The sequence below is a fragment of the Somniosus microcephalus genome, chromosome 18 (assembly GCF_052327205.1).
Source record: "Somniosus microcephalus isolate GS21.2 chromosome 18, FLI_Smic_1.0, whole genome shotgun sequence".
Classification (NCBI taxonomy): domain Eukaryota; kingdom Metazoa; phylum Chordata; class Chondrichthyes; order Squaliformes; family Somniosidae; genus Somniosus; species Somniosus microcephalus.
Window position 1 is genome coordinate 6,334,065 of NC_141004.1, and position 17,516 is coordinate 6,351,580.

Below are 17,516 nucleotides of genomic sequence, written 5' to 3' on the forward strand. Positions count from 1 at the left end.
TTTTCAATGGAGCACCCTAAAGGCTAACAACATTTTCACTCTCAGGATGTGGGCGTCGCTGGCGAGGCCGCCATTTATTGCCCATCCCTAGTTGCCCTTGAGAAGGTGAAGGTGCTCCCACAGTGCTGTTAGGGAAGGAGTGCCAGGATTCTGAGCCAGCGACGATGAAGGAACAGCTGATATATGTCCAAGTCAGGAGGGTGTGTGACTTGGAGGTGATGGTTTTCCCAAGACATTGCTGCTCTGGTCCTTCTCAGTTGTAGAGGGCGTAGGGGAGGGAGGAGCTGTCGAAGTCGCCGTGATAATTTGCTGCAGTGCATCCTTTAGATTGTGCTCACTGTAGCCATGGTGTGCTGGTGGGAGAGGGGGTGGATATTGAGTCCGGTGCCAAGGACACCAATCATCCCGTGTTGCCAGTTTCCACAGGCCCTCTCCCCCAACAGGTGGCACAGCTGGGACTTGCACCATCTGCTGTAGTCCGTAGACACCCAGCAGGTGGGTCCCCGGCTCAAACCCTGCTTCATCGCCGCTGGGGTCAGGTGCGTGCTGCTACTATTGGGCACACTGCTCTCAGCTCGGAAACACTGGGCATGATTCGCCCTCCTTGCTGCTATCCAGCGACACCCCTCCCACCCAAAGCACATGTGTGGGCGTTGGGTTGGGTTTGGACAAGGCCTGGCTACGTTGCCAGTCAGTTCGATATCTTGCCAACGTTCAGGTGAGGCTCATAAGGGAAGAATCGGGACTGGGGCAAGGTCCCGGGAGATGTCTGACCTCCTCCACCCAGCAAGAGAAGAAAAGGGCAGGGAAATATGTGGGGGGACATTCGAAATAGCTAATTTTGTAAATCAACCTTTTATTTCTCTTCCTTTTGCAGAGGGTGAGCCAATAGAAGCCATTGCGAAGTTTGATTACACCGGACGGACAGCCCGAGAGCTCTCCTTTAAGAAGGGCGCGAGTCTGCTGCTCTATCACAGAGCCTCAGAGGACTGGTGGGAGGGCCGACACAACGGAATAGATGGACTCGTCCCACATCAGTACATTGTGGTCCAAGACACGTAGGTTTTCATCAAAGCCACGATAGGTCTGCGACAGGTCGAGCAACAGGCCCATGGGTCACACCATAGAGCCATAGCGGTTTACAGCATAGAAGGAGACCATTCAGCCCATCGTGCCTGTGTTGGCTCTTTGCTAGAGCATTCCAAAGCCAGGCCTACTGCCCCGCTCTCGCCCTATAACCATGTATTCAAACTCTGCTTCAAATAAAAATTAAATTTTCCCTTAAAATTTGCAATGGTCTCTGCCTCAATCGCTCCCGGTGACAAAGCATTCCATGTTCCAACACCCTCTGTGTAAAGAAATCTCTCCTAACCTCTCTCCTCACGCTCTGTGACAATTTTAAAATAATGACCCCTCGTCACTGACTCCCCAAGCAGAGGACATAGTCTTTCCCTATTCACTCTATCGAAACTCCATGATTTAACAAATATCATTAAATCTCCGCTCTGCCTTCTCTGCTCCACTGGACATAGTCCCAGTATCTGAAGTCTCTCCTCAACTATAACTTTCCTATCCCTGGCCTCATCCTGGCGAATTTACGCTCTGTGACTTTAATATCCTTTCTATAATGGGGTTCCCAGAACTGCACCAGTGCTCTAACTGTAGCCTAAGCAATGTTGTATTCAAGTTAATCATAATTTCTTCACTCTTGTGCCCCTGTTTATAAAACCCAGAATGCTGTTGGCCATTTTTATCTCCCTACACTCGCACTTTCAAGGAATTCTGTATTTGAACCCCAGGGTCCCTCTATTCATCCACAGCCTACAGTGTCTTTCCATTGATTGCACACTCCCATTCCTGCTCTTGCCTCTCTCAATGTTATACCGCACATTTATCCACATTAAACTGCATCTGCCCCCCTGTCTGCCCATTCCGCTAACTTGTCTCTATCTTCCTGAAGGATTTTCTAATCCTCCTCGCTGTTTGCCAAACACACTATTTTTATGTCGTCCGCAAATTATAAGATTATTTTCCCTTAGGCCACATCCAAATCATCTGTAAATACTGAGAACAAAACTGTCCAAAGAGCCCAGCACTGACCCCTGGGGTGCATCCAGTCCAACCCAGCTCCTGTCTGAACAACACCCGTTTATCCAAACTCTTTGTTTCCTCTCTGTCAACCAACTTTCTACCCATGTTACTACATTTGTTCTTGTACCATAGCCTAAATATTTTTAATAAGGCTCTTGCGAGAGACACCTTATTGAACCCCTTCAGAAAATCCATATGCAAAATACCAACTGCATTTATACAATCAGTCACTTCTTTAACAAAAAAGCTCTGTTCAATTTTTTCTAGCAAGACTTGCCTTCAGCAGATCCATGCAGGCTGTCCCTGATTATAAACTATGCATTTCTAAATGCTCTTTGATTTTATATCAGGAGATTACGTACAGGGACGTTCACATATTTAGGCACAGACTCTTGCTGCAAATGTCGCCGGGCACCGGCAGTCCGAGTGCTCCCATAGCATCGGAGTCACCGACTTCCCAGAGTGGGGTAAATCGGGCTGGAGCTTCAAGTGTCAGTAACCCTGTGCTGGGTTAATGCACTAACTACCGAGACCCCCAGCCCAAACTAGAAAGTATATCTTTAGAAAAGTAATTCCAGTTCTTTTCATCCTTTGTGCTTAAAACACTTCCAATTTGATGTATTTTGTGTTTATATGCCATGGCAAATTAATTACATGTTTATCTCTCCCTCTCTCTCCCTTTCCCCTCCCTTCCCCCCACCCTCGCTCTCTCCCACCCTCGCTCTCTCCCACCCTCGCTCTCTCCCACCCTCGCTCTCTCACCCCTCGCTCGCTCCCCCCCTCGCTCGCTCGCCCCCCTCGCTCGCTCTCCCCCCTCGCTCGCTCTCCCCCCCTCGCTCGCTCTCCCCCCTCGCTCGCTCTCCCCCCCTCGCTCGCTCTCCCCCCTCGCTCGCTCTCCCCCCTCGCTCGCTCTCCCCCCTCGCTCGCTCTCCCCCCTCGCTCGCTCTCCCCCCTCGCTCGCTCTCCCCCCTCGCTCGCTCTCCCTCCCCCCTCGCTCTCCCCCCCCTCGCTCTCCCCCCCCTCGCTCTCCCCCCCTCGCTCTCCCCCCCTCGCTCTCCCCCCCTCGCTCTCCCCCCCTCGCTCTCCCCCCCTCGCTCTCCCCCCCTCGCTCTCCCCCCCCTCGCTCTCCCCCCCTCGCTCTCCCCCCCTCGCTCGCCCTCCCCCCTCGCTCGCCCTCCCCCCTCGCTCGCCCTCCCCCTCGCTCGCCCTCCCCCCTCGCTCGCCCTCCCCCCTCGCTCGCCCTCCCCCCTCGCTCGCCCTCCCCCCCCTCGCTCGCCCTCCCCCCCTCGCTCGCCCTCCCCCCTCGCTCGCCCTCCCCCCTCGCTCGCCCTCCCCCCTCGCTCTCCTCCCCCTCGCTCTCCTCCCCCTCGCTCTCTCCCCCTCGCTCTCTCCCCCTCGCTCTCGCTCTCTCCCCCTCGCTCTCTCCCCCTCGCTCTCTCCCCCTCGCTCTCCCCCCCTCGCTCTTCCCCCCTCGCTCTTCCCCCCTCGCTCTTCCCCCCTCGCTCTTCCCCCCTCGCTCTTCCCCCCTCGCTCTCCCCCCCCTCGCTCTCTCCCCCCTCGCTCTCCCCCCCCTCGCTCTCCCCCCCCCTCGCTCTCCCCCCCCCTCGCTCTCCCCCCCTCGCTCTCCCCCCCTCGCTCTCCCCCCCCCTCGCTCTCCCCCCCTCGCTCTCCCCCCCCTCGCTCTCCCCCCCCTCGCTCTCCCCCCCTCGCTCTCCCTCCCTCGCCCGCTCTCCCCCCCTCTCTCGCTCTCCTCCCCCCCTCTCTCGCGCTCTCCCCCCCCCTCTCCCGCTCTCCCCCCCTTTCTCGCTCTCCTCCCCCCCCCCCTCGCTCTCCCCCCCCCCTCTCTCAGTGATGATACATTCTCTGACAGACTGAGCCCAAAAGGTGACATTGAACCGAGCAGCGCCCCCCCCCCGGCGGAGCAGCCCGTGTCGAAGAGCAGCGTCAGTTCACCAACAGGACATGTCGCCGACATCTACTTAGCAAACCTAAACAGGTCAGAGTCGCTTCACAGAAACTACCCACTGTTTAAAAATTAGAGCCCGCAGTCTGAATATGATGACAGCCCTTGTCCCTGCCCTACTGACTGCTCCCTAACCAGACTCGCATGGAGGAGTGGCTCCTGGGTGACGGGCTCCCGTGGCTCTGGAATTGTTCCCAGCCGAAGTCAAGGGGAGTGGGTGCTCGGAGGGTTGTAAGACTCCCAAAGTTTTGTTCAGGGCTGTGCTCGGAGATGGAGCCCAGAGGAGCTTGCACTGATAGGGCAGTGGATACAGATTCAGTAGTAGCTTTCTAAAGGGAATTGGATAAATACTCGAAGGAGAAAAAATTGCAGGGATATGGGGAAAGAGCGGGGGAGTGGGACTAACTGGATTGCTCTTCGAAAGTGCCGGCGCAGACTCGATGGGCCGAATGGCCTCCTGCTGTGCTGTAATATTCTCTGATTGTGAGTGATCCTTTTGCATTGTTGACCCAGGCAGAAGAAGAAACCGGAGTCTGGGAGTATCCGGCGCTCGTTCCGAACCAGTGACGGACACGGTCTCACCGGCCACGGGCTGGCCTCCTCGCCCGCCGATGGTGTGCCCCAAGCCTCGGCCAGCCCCAGGAGCTCTCCGCAAGTAACCCAGAGCAGTGCCAAGGAAACACCAGACAAGCGACCAGTGGTGACCCACAGCAGCCTGAACTCGATTACCCGGCGGCCGTCCGCAAACAGGGCCGACAGTCCACAAGTCCGTAAGGCGATGGCAGCGGGAAGATCCAAGAGCTTCAGTAACCACAAGCCGCTGGACCCCGAGTCTATCGCACAGGTACAGTACCAAAAATTACTGTTTATGATGCACTGGCAACATAAGAACAGGAGGAGGCCATTCAGCCCCTCGAGCCTGTTCATAGAATTACATAGAATTCACAGCACAGAAACAGACCAATCGGATCAACTGGTTTATGCCGGTGTTTATGCTCCACCACATTAGATTATGGCTGATCTGTACCTCAACCGCATTTACCCGCCTTTGCTCCATATCCCTTGATACCTTTATGTGTCGACTGTGGTTCAGTGGTAGCGCACTCTCCTCTGAGTCACAAGGTTGTGGGTTCAAGTCTCACTCCAGACACTTGAGCACAGAAATCTAGGCTGACACTGCTGAGGGAGCGCTGCACTGTTGGAGGTGCCGTCTTTTGGATGAGACGTTAATCGAGGCTGTGTCTGCTCTCTCAGATGGACGTAAAAGATCCCATGGCACGATTTCAAACAGAGCAGGAGAGTTCTCCCCGGCTGGCCAATATTTATCCCTCAACCAACATCACTAAAACAAATTATCTGGTTATTATCACATTGCTGTTTGTGAGAGCTTGCTGTGCGCAAATTGGCTGCTGCATTTCCCACATTACAACAGTGACTCCACTTCAAAAAGTACTTCACTGGCTGCAGAGCGCTTTGGGACATCCGGTGGTCACTCCTCGCTCTCATTAACCCCTTGGCTCCCCACTATTTTTGATATACTTTTTGTGTCTTCTACTGTGAAGACAGATACAAAATATTTGTCTAAAGCCTCTGCCATTTCCTTGTTCCCCACTATAATTTCTCCTGTCTCAGCCTCTAAGGGACCAACGCTTACTTTTGCTACTCTCTTCCTTTTTACATACTTGTAGAAGCTCTTACAATCTGTTTTTATATTTCTTGCTAATTTACTCTCATTCTGTTTTCTCCCTTTTTATCAATTTTTTGGTCATCCTTTGCTTGTTTCTAAACCTCTCCCAATCCTTAGGCTTACCACTATTCTGTGCAACATTATAACCCTATTTTAATCTAATACTATCCTTAACTTCTTTAGTTAGCCACGGATGGCTCACTTTTCCGGTGGAGTTTTTATTTCTCAATGGAATGTATATTTGTTGAGAATTTTGGAATATTTCTTTAAATGCTCCACATGAGCCTCCTCTCACCTGGTTAAGTTGCGTTGCTACTTCGAATGATTTGTGAATCAGTACCCTACATCCCTTTGCTCCTCTACCCTATTTAGACTTATTTTCCAAGGAGTATGTGGCCTCCTTATTCCTCCTACCAAAATGCACCAGGCAATACAGAACTGAAGCCAGCCCCTCTCCGCGCTTCCTCGCACGAGAGAAAGAAAAGCCTTCGGAAGCCATGGTTATTGATGTGTCTTCAGTACAGGAACACGATCCTGAGGATAGCGTTACTGTCTGGGGCCCTTTGAGTAATTGTCGAGTGATTCACGATGGCGGGGGGAGCGGCTGGAGAGAGACGCGAGGTTCGTTACATGGGAATTGTCAGCTTTGAAGTGAAGTCAAACAGATCTTTGTGCGCAGTTTCCAAAGGAGATGGAAAAAGGTGGAATTGGGTTTCAGGGAAAATGCAGATTCAAGGAAAAGTTAGCAATGTCTCATCGAAGCTGTGTCTGTGGACAATCCTGTTGATTGAGCTGTTTGTCTGTCCTGTGTGTTAACAATATGATGCGGCAGGAGTCTGCCAATAGTGCTGGGAGTTCACCTTTGATCGCTGGTATCCAGAAATCCTTCTTGTGTTGCCATGGGCCTCTTGGCTCACTGTAATGTGATCCAACTCCAAACAACTTCCTTTTAAATTACAATAATTGTTTTGTTTATTTTTATGCTTCAACAAAGAATTCCGAACTCTGAAGGTTATGACACGGAGTCACCAGGCTCTTTCCGTTTAACTTGTATTGACTGTTTTCTCCGGAGCTCCTTTATTGATTTTGATTTATTTGCGTCTCCCCACCAACCGCCCCGCCCCCGGCATGAGCAGAGCGTGGGGAGAGGCTGGGGAGCTGGATTCAGTCTGCAACACAACAGAAGTGTGGATCAAATGTGAGGCTGTGTATAAACACTGCAGTCCTGTGTATAACTGGGACGTATAAACACTGTGCAGTCCTGTGTATAACTGGGACGTATAAACACTGTACAGTCCTGTGTATAACTGGGACGTATAAACACTGTGCAGTCCTGTGTATAACTGGGATGTATAAACACTACAGTCCTGTGTATAACTGGGACGTATAAACACTGTGCAGTCCTGTGTATAACTGGGATGTATAAACACTGTACAGTCCTGTGTATAACTGGGACGTATAAACACTACAATCCTGTGTATAACTGGGACGTATAAACACTGTGCAGTCCTGTGTATAACTGGGACGTATAAACATTGTACAGTCCTGTGTATAACTGGGACGTATAAACACTGTGCAGTCCTGTGTATAACTGGGATGTATAAACACTGTACAATCCTGTGTATAACTGGGACGTATAAACATTGCAGTCCTGTGTATAACTGGGACGTATAAACACTGTACAGTCCTGTGTATAACTGGGACGTATAAACACTGTACAATCCTGTGTATAACTGGGACGTATAAACACTGCAGTCCTGTGTATAACTGGGATGTATAAACACTGTACAGTCCTGTGTATAACTGGGACGTATAAACACTGTACAGTCCTGTGTATAACTGGGACGTATAAACACTGCACAGTCCTGTGTATAACTGGGACGTATAAACACTGTACAGTCCTGTGTATAACTGGGATGTATAAACACTGCACAGTCCTGTGTATAACTGGGACGTATAAACACTGTACAGTCCTGTGTATAACTGGGATGTATAAACACTGTACAGTCCTGTGTATAACTGGGATGTATAAACACTGTACAGTCCTGTGTCTAACTGGGACGTATAAACACTGTACAGTCCTGTGTGTAACTGGGACGTATAAACACTGTGCAGTCCTGTGTATAACTGGGACGTATAAACACTGTGCAGTCCTGTGTATAACTGGGATGTATAAACACTGTACAGTCCTGTGTATAACTGGGACGTATAAACACTGTACAATCCTGTGTATAACTGGGACGTATAAACACTGTGCAGTCCTGTGTATAACTGGGACGTATAAACAGTGTACAATCCTGTGTATAACTGGGACGTATAAACACTGTGCAGTCCTGTGTATAACTGGGACGTATAAACACTGTACAGTCCTGTGTATAACTGGGACGTATAAACACTGTGCAGTCCTGTGTATAACTGGGATGTATAAACACTGTACAATCCTGTGTATAACTGGGACGTATAAACATTGCAGTCCTATGTATAACTGGGACGTATAAACACTGTACAGTCCTGTGTATAACTGGGACGTATAAACACTGTACAATCCTGTGTATAACTGGGACGTATAAACACTGCAGTCCTGTGTATAACTGGGACGTATAAACACTGTGCAGTCCTGTGTATAACTGGGATGTATAAACACTGTACAGTCCTGTGTATAACTGGGACGTATAAACACTGTGCAGTCCTGTGTATAACTGGGATGTATAAACACTGTACAGTCCTGTGTATAACTGGAACGCATAAACACTGTACAATCCTGTGTATAACTGGGACGTATAAACACTGTACAATCCTGTGTATAACTGGGACGTATAAACACTGTACAATCCTGTGTATAACTGGGACGTATAAACACTGTACAGTCCTGTGCCTAACTGGGACCTATAAACACTGTACAGTCCTGTGTATAACTGGGACGTATAAACACTGTACAGTCCTGTGTATAAGGGGGATGTGTAAACTCTGTACAGTTCTGTGTATGAGGGGGTTGTGTAACCACTGTACAATCCTGTGTATAAGGGGGATGTGTAAACTCTGCACAGTCCTGTGTATAAGTGGGATGTGTAAACACTGTACAGTCCTGTGTATAAGGGGATTGTGTAAACGCTGTACAGTCCTGTGTATAAGTGGGATGTGTAAACACTGTACAGTCCTGTGTATAAGCGGGATGTGTAAACACTACAGTCCTGTGTAAACTCTGCACAGTCCTGTGTAAACACTGTACAGTCCTGTGTATAAGGGGATTGTGTAAACGCTGTACAGTCCTGTGTATAAGTGGGATGTGTAAACACTGTACAGTCCTGTGTATAAGCGGGATGTGTAAACACTGTACAGTCCTGTGTAAACTCTGCACAGTCCTGTGTATAAGGGGGTTGTGGAAATACTACAGTCCTGCGTATAAGGGAATGTATGAGCACTGGGTACAGAGAAGAGCAACAAGTCTGATTCCAAGTGTCGGGGATGACATGATGTAAAATCATTTGCATTTATTTAGCGCCTTTCAGATTCTCCAAAGTGCTTTATTCTCAAGGCAGTCACTGTTATCTAGGCAATTTGTGCACAGAAAGACCCCGTATAAATTAAATGAATGACCAGGTAATCTGTTTTTGTGATATTAGCTGAGATATAAATGCTGGAAGAAGTCCCTGCTCTTCCAACAGCACCATGGGATGTTTTACGTCCACCTGAACAGGCAGGCAGGGCCTCAGTTTAACATCGCAACTGAAAGACGGCACCTCTGACAATGCAGCACTCCCTCAATATTTCAGTCTGGATTATGGGCTCGAGCCCTGGAGTGGGGCTTTAACCCACCACCTTCTGGTTCAGAGTTGAGAGTGCGACCAATCAAGCTGGGCTAACACTGAGGGAGTGGTTAAAGAGGTTGAGTCTCTGTGGTGCTGAGAGAAGGGTGTTCGAGGGGAATAAAAACAGAAAATGCTGGAAATACTCGGCGGGTCAGGGAGCATCTGTGGAGTGGGAAGCAGAGTTAACGTTTCAGGCCGATGACCCTCCGTCAGAACGGGTGTTAGAGGGGTCCTGGTTGGTACCTAAACTATTAAACGGTTTAGATAGGTAAATCCTTAATATTGCTTTCAAATAAAGCAGGACCACAGAGGAGAAATATATGCTAGTGAAAAATCAAATCAGATCAGTGCTTCTTCACACAACAGGGGAGGAATATCTGGGTTGGGTTTGAGATCCTGGCGATATAGGATGTTGGAATCACAGTTGAATGCTTGGGTAGAAGGTTTCAATGTGCAATGAGCTCCTATCGGTCCTTGTGTTTTATGCTCCATTTTAAGTCTATCTGTTGACTGCAGTGAATCCCTCGCCTTGTGCTGCCTTTAGCTTTGGTATTTCCTAATATTTCAGATTGATTTTGTTTTGTAGGATATTGAGGCAACGATGAATTCAGCCCTCAATGAGCTGCGTGAGCTGGAGCGTCAGAGCACAGTGAAGCACGCCCCAGACGTGGTCCTGGACACCCTGGAACCCATGAAGATGTCTCCATCAGTGGGCCCCACATCCGAACCTTCCAGCCCGCTCCATTCCCGGATTCTGAAGGACTCGGAGTCTTCTCTCCAGAGGAGTGCCAGCTCTTCCGGGGACATGCCGTGCACCTTCAGGCCAGTGAAGCCGGTGAAAATAACGGCCCAGGTGAAGCCTCCTGCGCTGAGGCCCAAACCGGTGGTTTTTCCAAAGACCAATCCAACCACCCCCAGCCTCGGATCCCCAACCACGCAGCAACCAACAGACAAGTCTTGCACCGTGTGAGACCCTCCGCACGGGCACAGGGACGACTGACTGACTGAGTGAGTGCCATCTGATTGTTCGTGAACCGGGAGAGGGGACCAAAATGGCGTCTTTAATCAATGTTCAGCTCGAGAAACGATCTTGCTTTGTAGTAGGAGTTTGGTCCAGTTCTCCCCCAGAATACCAATCGGTCCTGCCTCGTGATGAACTCTCGATCTTCCTTCCATGTCTCTCGATGCATTCAACCAGCAGAGGCCAGCTTGCTTCAGTCTGATATTTTAGTCTTTGCAGTGAAACCGGAAACAAATCTGTTTCAGTCCTCGCAAGCCAAATAAATCTGTGCGTCGATGTGTTGTTCATCAGTCTTCCCAATGTTCTCTCTGAAATCCACTGCTTCCCGGACCCCTGCCCGCTTTCCCACTGGATCCGTCGCTCGTTGTGTGCCATCCGCGTTAGGTTACTGAGGGAGAAACAAAACACCACTGGAATCATTTGTTGCCTTGAAAACAAAGATCGGAACTTCCTTTTGTTTTTGTCAAATCCTCGTGACTGTTACGGTAACGCGGGTATCTTGGGTCCTTTGGCTTGGCTCAGACATTTACCACCAAAAAGACGCTTCGATCGACGTGTGGGATATGCAGAACCCCCGGCAAGAAATTGTAATCCAAGACTTACTCTGTGTCGTTTTTTTTAGTTTTATTTTTGAAACCTGAGTACATTTGCAGTAAACTTAAAGCGAGGCCTTGCCCGTTCATGCGTCCTGGGAGCGAGGCCTTGTCAAAGGCTTCAGAGTTTAGCACAAGGAAAAAAAAAAAATACAATTGCTGCAATTAATTTTAAATTTTTTTTAATGGACTTTTATTGTAAACAGTTCTGTGTAAATGGTGAATTATATTTTGAAAGATTCATGGTATTGAAAACTGGAAATGTTTTGTAGGTTAGCAGATAATATTTTTAGGGGAGCGACTCCTAGGCGACCTCGGAGGCTGAACTGTGAACGTTCCACAGCACCGTCCACAAACTGGCTTTTTATTATCGAATCTCTGATCCATTTATTTCTTTGTGATCATAGAAATGTTTAAATTAATTTTGATTCTCAGTAATTCCTTTTTTTTGTCTGTGAAATATCCCAGCCTGTTTAAAATGTACCTGTGCTCCATGTTTTACTAATCTCCGAGGGAGTCATGTTATCTCTTTGGTGTTTGAATGTGAAGCGCCGTTAAACTCGTCGCAGTGACTGTGAGCTCAGTATCTGACTGAGCCAAACCCCCACCCCAGAGACCAGAGGCCCCCCCCCCCCCCCCCACGAAGTGTGTCTGAGTTAACTGATCTCGGGAGTTGCGATCGGGCTCCGAGCCCCTGGGTTAGGGAAGAGAAATAACACCAGCCAGGGTTCCCACTCTTAATGCCTAGCCAGGGACCCCTCCTCTCCCCGCTAGGAAAGGCACGTATGTTGTTGTCGAGTGAGTGCAGGATCGGGCTGAGCCCCCGTGGTGATGCACACTGACGTAATAAAACTCACTATGCACTTGGTTTAAGTATAAAGCAAGGCTTTAATCAACTTGTTTCAGAACATGGAAGCCTAGTTGTATTTCACTAGCTCCTTGTCTTACAAAATGTCCCTGGCAAGCTGGGCCGACGTCCAAGTATTTATACTCCTTGGACGGCGCCACCAGCTGGCCGTCCAGCGTTACTTCATAAGTAGTTTCTTGATGATGAGATTTATAACACACCCCATGGTAGGAAGGCCTTCGGGCACTGACTATACAGAGGGCCTGTGGAACTCCATTCCCCAGCACGGCTCACACAGGCATGACTTGAGTCGTTGCCCCCATAGGCCTATCCGAGATGAAACCAGGTGAGCTAAGCATTTCTCCTGTAAGGCAACAGACGGGTCCGTCCACGCGCCCTGACCTTCCTCACTCACTGACATCATCATCGTCAGGTTGCCGGGTCGTGTTAAACAGCTGCATTCTGGCTGTCCGTCCAACAGGAAGTCGGAATGGCCGGGAATTCCCTCTTGCTGTGAGTTGGGGGGTGCCTGGAGCCAAAGCCTCTCCCCCACTCGCCATAGAATGCAAAATGTTTTTTTGTCTGGGGGTTCAAGCGGGGTTTAGAGCTGTGACGATCAGCATTTCTGAAGGAACTGATCATGAAGCGTAGCACATGGTGTTTAACGAGCGTCTCAGGCAACCTGAAGAGTTCCCCCCGCCCCCAATAAAAAGTTACAATAAATAAACCCACCCCCACCCCATTACACAACGAGATGGTTAGTTTTAGCTGTTCCAGATCTTCCAGTCCTGCCTCACTCAGTCTGTTCGATAGCCGACCTGCTAAAATCACGGCCCTCGTCAACACACGCTGAGTGGTGGACCAACCAAACCTGTCCTGGGTGTTTGTGGGGGCAGCGATGGCGAGAGTCGTGTTGGCTCGCTACAGGTGCCCCCCCCCACACTCCGCAGAGCATCAGGTATATTTAAGCCCCGAGTTTAACTCTGGGGATGTAAGTGCATCTTACGGGGGCCGAAGTGAGGCTTGGGCCTTATTTAGGTTTTGGAGCGCTGAGTCCCGCCCGATCCCGGGGGGAATGACGTGGATGCTGCCGGGCAGGACCGGGATTTCAGGGGACTGCGGGTCGGAGGGAGCGGTCCCTGGCAGGGGCATTGGGGGGAAGAAGAGAAGGGGAGTCAGGACAATCATGGTCAATCCTCCTGGCCCACAAGGAAACCAATAAAAATTGACCTTGCTGGGCCTCTCCCGGCCCCGGATCCACCATCTTTCCCGGCCGTGTTCGTGACTCAGTGAGGATTGCGTGGCAGGGGTCGCACGGCGGCACGGGAGTTAAAATAGCGTCTGTTGGGAGTGCGATGTGATCAGGGAGGTGAGAACTCTGCCCCTACTTTAACCCCCCGCACATTTGGGGGGGGGGGGGGTGGTGGTTTAAATCAGGACTTTAACGTCAGAAGGTTCTCCAGTTAGACATGACCACGAGATTCACCAGCACACCCTGAAAAATTTCTCGTCGACCAGGGATTTGTTCAGCGGTAGTTTGGGTCCATCCACACTGAAGGGGGGTGCCGGGGGAGCGGGGGCAGAACCTCGGCACAGGCTGGTCAAGCAACAAGGCGTTTGGAACTCCCATTATATATAGGACCCCCATTCCAACGTGGTACCGAGCCCTACAGCCTAGGAAGCGCTCCAGCTTTGACCCCTGGTCTCTACTGATGTAGCCAATCCCAGCCAGGGGGTGGGAGGAGTACTGGAATTGGCCTCAGTTCCGTGTGATAGTGTGGGAGTGAAATGAGAACAGCATTGGGTGAAATGTGATGCTCCCTGTGATGGAAGAGCCTGTAGACTCGCACATGAAGAATGGCCACTCGGGCGAGATACCAGGTGGCAGCCAGACCATAGCCGAGCAGGAGTCGGCAGCTTGAGGAGGATGTGTTGGGGGAGCACCGCGTTAAGGCATTGTCTGCCACAGAGTCTCACCTTCCCCATGAACCTTCGTGCCAATACCATTCACTGTCATGGGTCTGGGCCACCGTGGCCAGGGAGTCAATACCCAACGGTATTTATGTATACGGACCACTGCATAAATAAGGCTGTAATAATTAATTGTACAGAATATTTGTGTATATGTAACTACACATCAGTGACTGTAAGGTACAGCATTTTCTGGTACAGTATTGTGCAGAATATTAGATGTTAGTCTCAAAACAATAAATCTCATATTAGTCTCCACATCTGCCTTGAATTGTGGTCATTATTCTTGGAGTGCGAGCTTGCTGAGCACAAATTGGCTGCCGTGTTTCCTACATTATAACACTGACTACACTTCAAAAAGTACTTCATTGGCTGTAAAGCGCTTTGGGACGTCCTGAAGTCGCAAAAGGTGCTATAGAAATGCAAGACTTTCCTTTTATCTATCTATTTCAAAATGCTTCAATGAGTGATTCATTCCCCTCCCCTCCTCACAGCCTGATGGACTGGTCCCATCTGTCGGGACCCCTAAAAAGTGACTCACCAGCCAGAGAATGGGAGGAGGGGGAAAGCAAGCAGGGGAAAGTACCGTGCTTTTGCTAAAATGAGGAAAAGACACATTTACATTGGATTTATTTTGAGGTGAGGGCTCAGTTGGAAAATCAGGCCTCAGATTTACAAACCTTCATTCTGTTCACTGTGGAGGAGGATACAGAAACAATTCATCAGCTTTAAACCGCACCCTAACAGGCTCTTGCTCTGGGTGTATTAACGTGGTCCTACCTCCGCCCCACCTCAACATACAACAAGGGTTATGCTCCCTCAAAGCTCCCATTAAACAAAGGTAGAATGGCAGGGGTCATTGGACCTATTTATTTTTTTTAATATTTTAATTCATTCGTGGGAGGTCAGCGTCACTGGCAAGGCCGGCATTTATTGCCCATCCCGAGTTGTCTTTGAGAAGGTGGTGGCGAGCCGCTGCAGTCCGTGTGGTGAAGGTGCTCCCACGGTGACTTTGTTGTAATGGTTTGTTGCAACTGAGTGCCACATTGCTGTGGGTCTGGAGTCACATGTAGGCCAGACCGGGTGAGGACTTAGTGAACCAGATGGGTTTTTACGACAATTTGGTCGTTATCATGGTCACCATTACTGATACTGGCTTTTATATTCCAGGTTTATTTAATTCACTGGATGGAAACTCCCAGCTGCCATGGTGGGATTTCAACTCATGTTTCCAGATTATTAGTCCAGGTCTCTGGATTACTATGAAGGGTCCCGGACCTGAAACGTTAACCCTGTTTCTCTCTCCACAGATGCTGCCTGGCCTGCTGGGTATTTCCAGCATTTTCTGTTGTTATTTCAGATTTCCAGCATCCGCAGTATTTTGCTATTGTCTCTGGATTACTAGTCCAGTATCATAACCATTATGCTACTGTTCCCATATCCAGGAGCACCTTACAATTCTTAGGATGTATCGAGCACTGGCATGGCCAGCATTTATTGCCCAACCCTAGTTGCCTTGAGAAGGTGGTGGTGAGCTTCCTCTTCTAAACACTGCAGTCCATGTGGTGGTGATGCTTCCATCTTGGTGTTGGGTGGGGAAGTTCCAGGATGGTGACCCAGTTACGATGGAGGAACGGCTGATGTATGTCCAAGTCGGGATGTTGTTGGACTTGGGGGCGATGGTCTTCCCATGACGTTGCGGTTTTTGATTGGGAAACGTCTCCCCTGAAAAAAGGCCAAAGAAGCTGCTGGTACTCGGCCATTGGAAGCAGGAGGTTCCGTTCCAGATTGGCGCGGAGTTAGCTGATCTCGGCTGGAGTGGCGGTTCGGGTGCCACACTTGGCCTCAGTGCCCGCTGTGGCGATGCTGGTGGTCACTGGTCATGGGTGTGAGAGTGTGGTTAGATGAGGACCAGGTCAGGCTGGGCTGTGAGGTCCTCCATGAGCACATCGCCAACTGACGCACTACATCAGGTCATACGTGAAGGTAGATCATCCAGGTGAAGGTCCAGGAACTTTGCCAGGATCCATGGATCAAATCCTGGCCAGGAGGCTGCACCTTCAGGGGAGGAGGGGAGAAAATGGGGAACCTTATTAAAAAAAAAAAAAAAATCAAGAGTAAAAATTGAAGTGAGTTAATTTCCAGTGGGAGTGGGGAAGGAGTGAGCATAACCGGAGATGTTCCTGCACCTTCAGAGCAATGTCACTCAACTTTCAGGGATTGGTGTAAACATCACTGACTTGGAGGGTGTCACTTCACCGAGGCCACAGCCACATAACTTGGTTTGTTTTCTCTGGCAATTGAAACCAAACCAAGACAAACATTCACAGGATGTTGGGAGGGATGTGAGGTCCCAACTCCAGCGCTGGCCGTTCGATACGGCCCCTGTTAGTGAACCTTCCCTGCGACAAACTGGAAATCTCGAAGCCTGTGGCAAAGCTCCCAGTGGGAATGGTGTCACCGGGCTGCTGTTACTCGTTTCCCCCGGAATTGTGAAATGGGATCACCAAACCCCCAGAATCCCGTTCAATAAAAATGGGATAGAACTTATTGCAACCTCTGTATATCACAGTCGGGGGCAGGGTCTGTGCTTTTCACAGAATCACAGAACGTGATCCCCAAACCGAGGATATCAATGGAATTTGATCATTCAGTTAGCACTGGTACAGGCCCACGCACATGCCAAATGGCCACTTGGGTGAGGTAGGAGGGGAGAGAAACTGTAGCCGAGAGTAAGTCAGGGCTTTCAGGAATGCCTGTGTATCAGTGTGTGCCTGCGTGAGTTGGTGCTTTGACAATAGTGAGCTCAGTTTTGAGCCGGGGACTCTCTTTAAGGGGCTATTCCCATTTACACTAGTCTGCTTCCAATCCTGCCGGCAGTGGCGGATGGGTCAGGAGGCCTGTGCAGATCCCGGGGGCTCTGGTGAGCAGGTGCCTCAGTGACTGTCCCTCTGTGTGTGTGAGTGTTTGAAGTCCACCTCACACCTGGCTTGCCTTTGAAAAAGTGCTTTGTCACAGAGATGCTCTTTGTGTCTGGTTTGTCAGATGTTGGTGTTGAAGAAGTGAACGGGGAGATTCGGCAGCGAATAAAGGCTGTCTTTTTCGGGACTGTGAGAAAGTGAGGAACTCGGAGATCTCAGCTTTCCCTGACCTGTCGAGGGCTGGGAATAGGCGGCTCGATCAGACAACTCTTTGGTAGGGATTATATTTTCAAAACTGATTGTTGACGATTCACAGCTTCTGACAGTTTCTGAGGAGGTTTTCTCTCGCCCTCAAATGCTGAGCTTTTCCTATTTGCATTTCAAGTCAGCGAGTGACCGTCACTCTGCGAGACAAAACAACAACTTAATTTACAGAACGCTGCGGGGGTAAAAGAAATGTTTCCGAGAACTCCTGGAGTAGATGCTGAGCGGGGCAAATCCGGTTGGTCGAAAAGGAGGTTTTTCTGAGAGACTTTTGAAAACAGACTGAAAGGTGGTGGGGGAAAGGCTTTTGGGAAACAATTGCAAAGGGGGCTGGGGGGAGGGTGTGGGG

At 49.9% G+C, this 17,516-nt stretch overlaps 1 protein-coding gene across 4 annotated transcripts in view; it reads left to right on the forward strand.

Annotated features, from left to right (window-relative positions):
- The window catches only part of srgap2 (SLIT-ROBO Rho GTPase activating protein 2), a 225,786-nt gene extending 211,546 nt beyond the window's left edge, over positions 1-14,240 (forward strand). For 2 of the 4 annotated variants that reach the window (XM_086010977.1, XM_086010978.1), the window contains exons 19-22: positions 878-1,058; positions 3,941-4,087; positions 4,568-4,898; positions 10,137-14,240. In XM_086010977.1, coding sequence (XP_085867103.1) covers positions 878-1,058; positions 3,941-4,087; positions 4,568-4,898; positions 10,137-10,520 — 1,043 coding nt within the window. In that variant the 3' untranslated portion in view covers positions 10,521-14,240. The remainder of the gene's footprint in view (positions 1-877; positions 1,059-3,940; positions 4,088-4,567; positions 4,899-10,136) is intronic. The other 2 variants (XM_086010979.1, XM_086010980.1) reach the window with 2 other exon arrangements.
- The last annotated feature ends 3,276 nt before the right edge of the window (positions 14,241-17,516 follow it).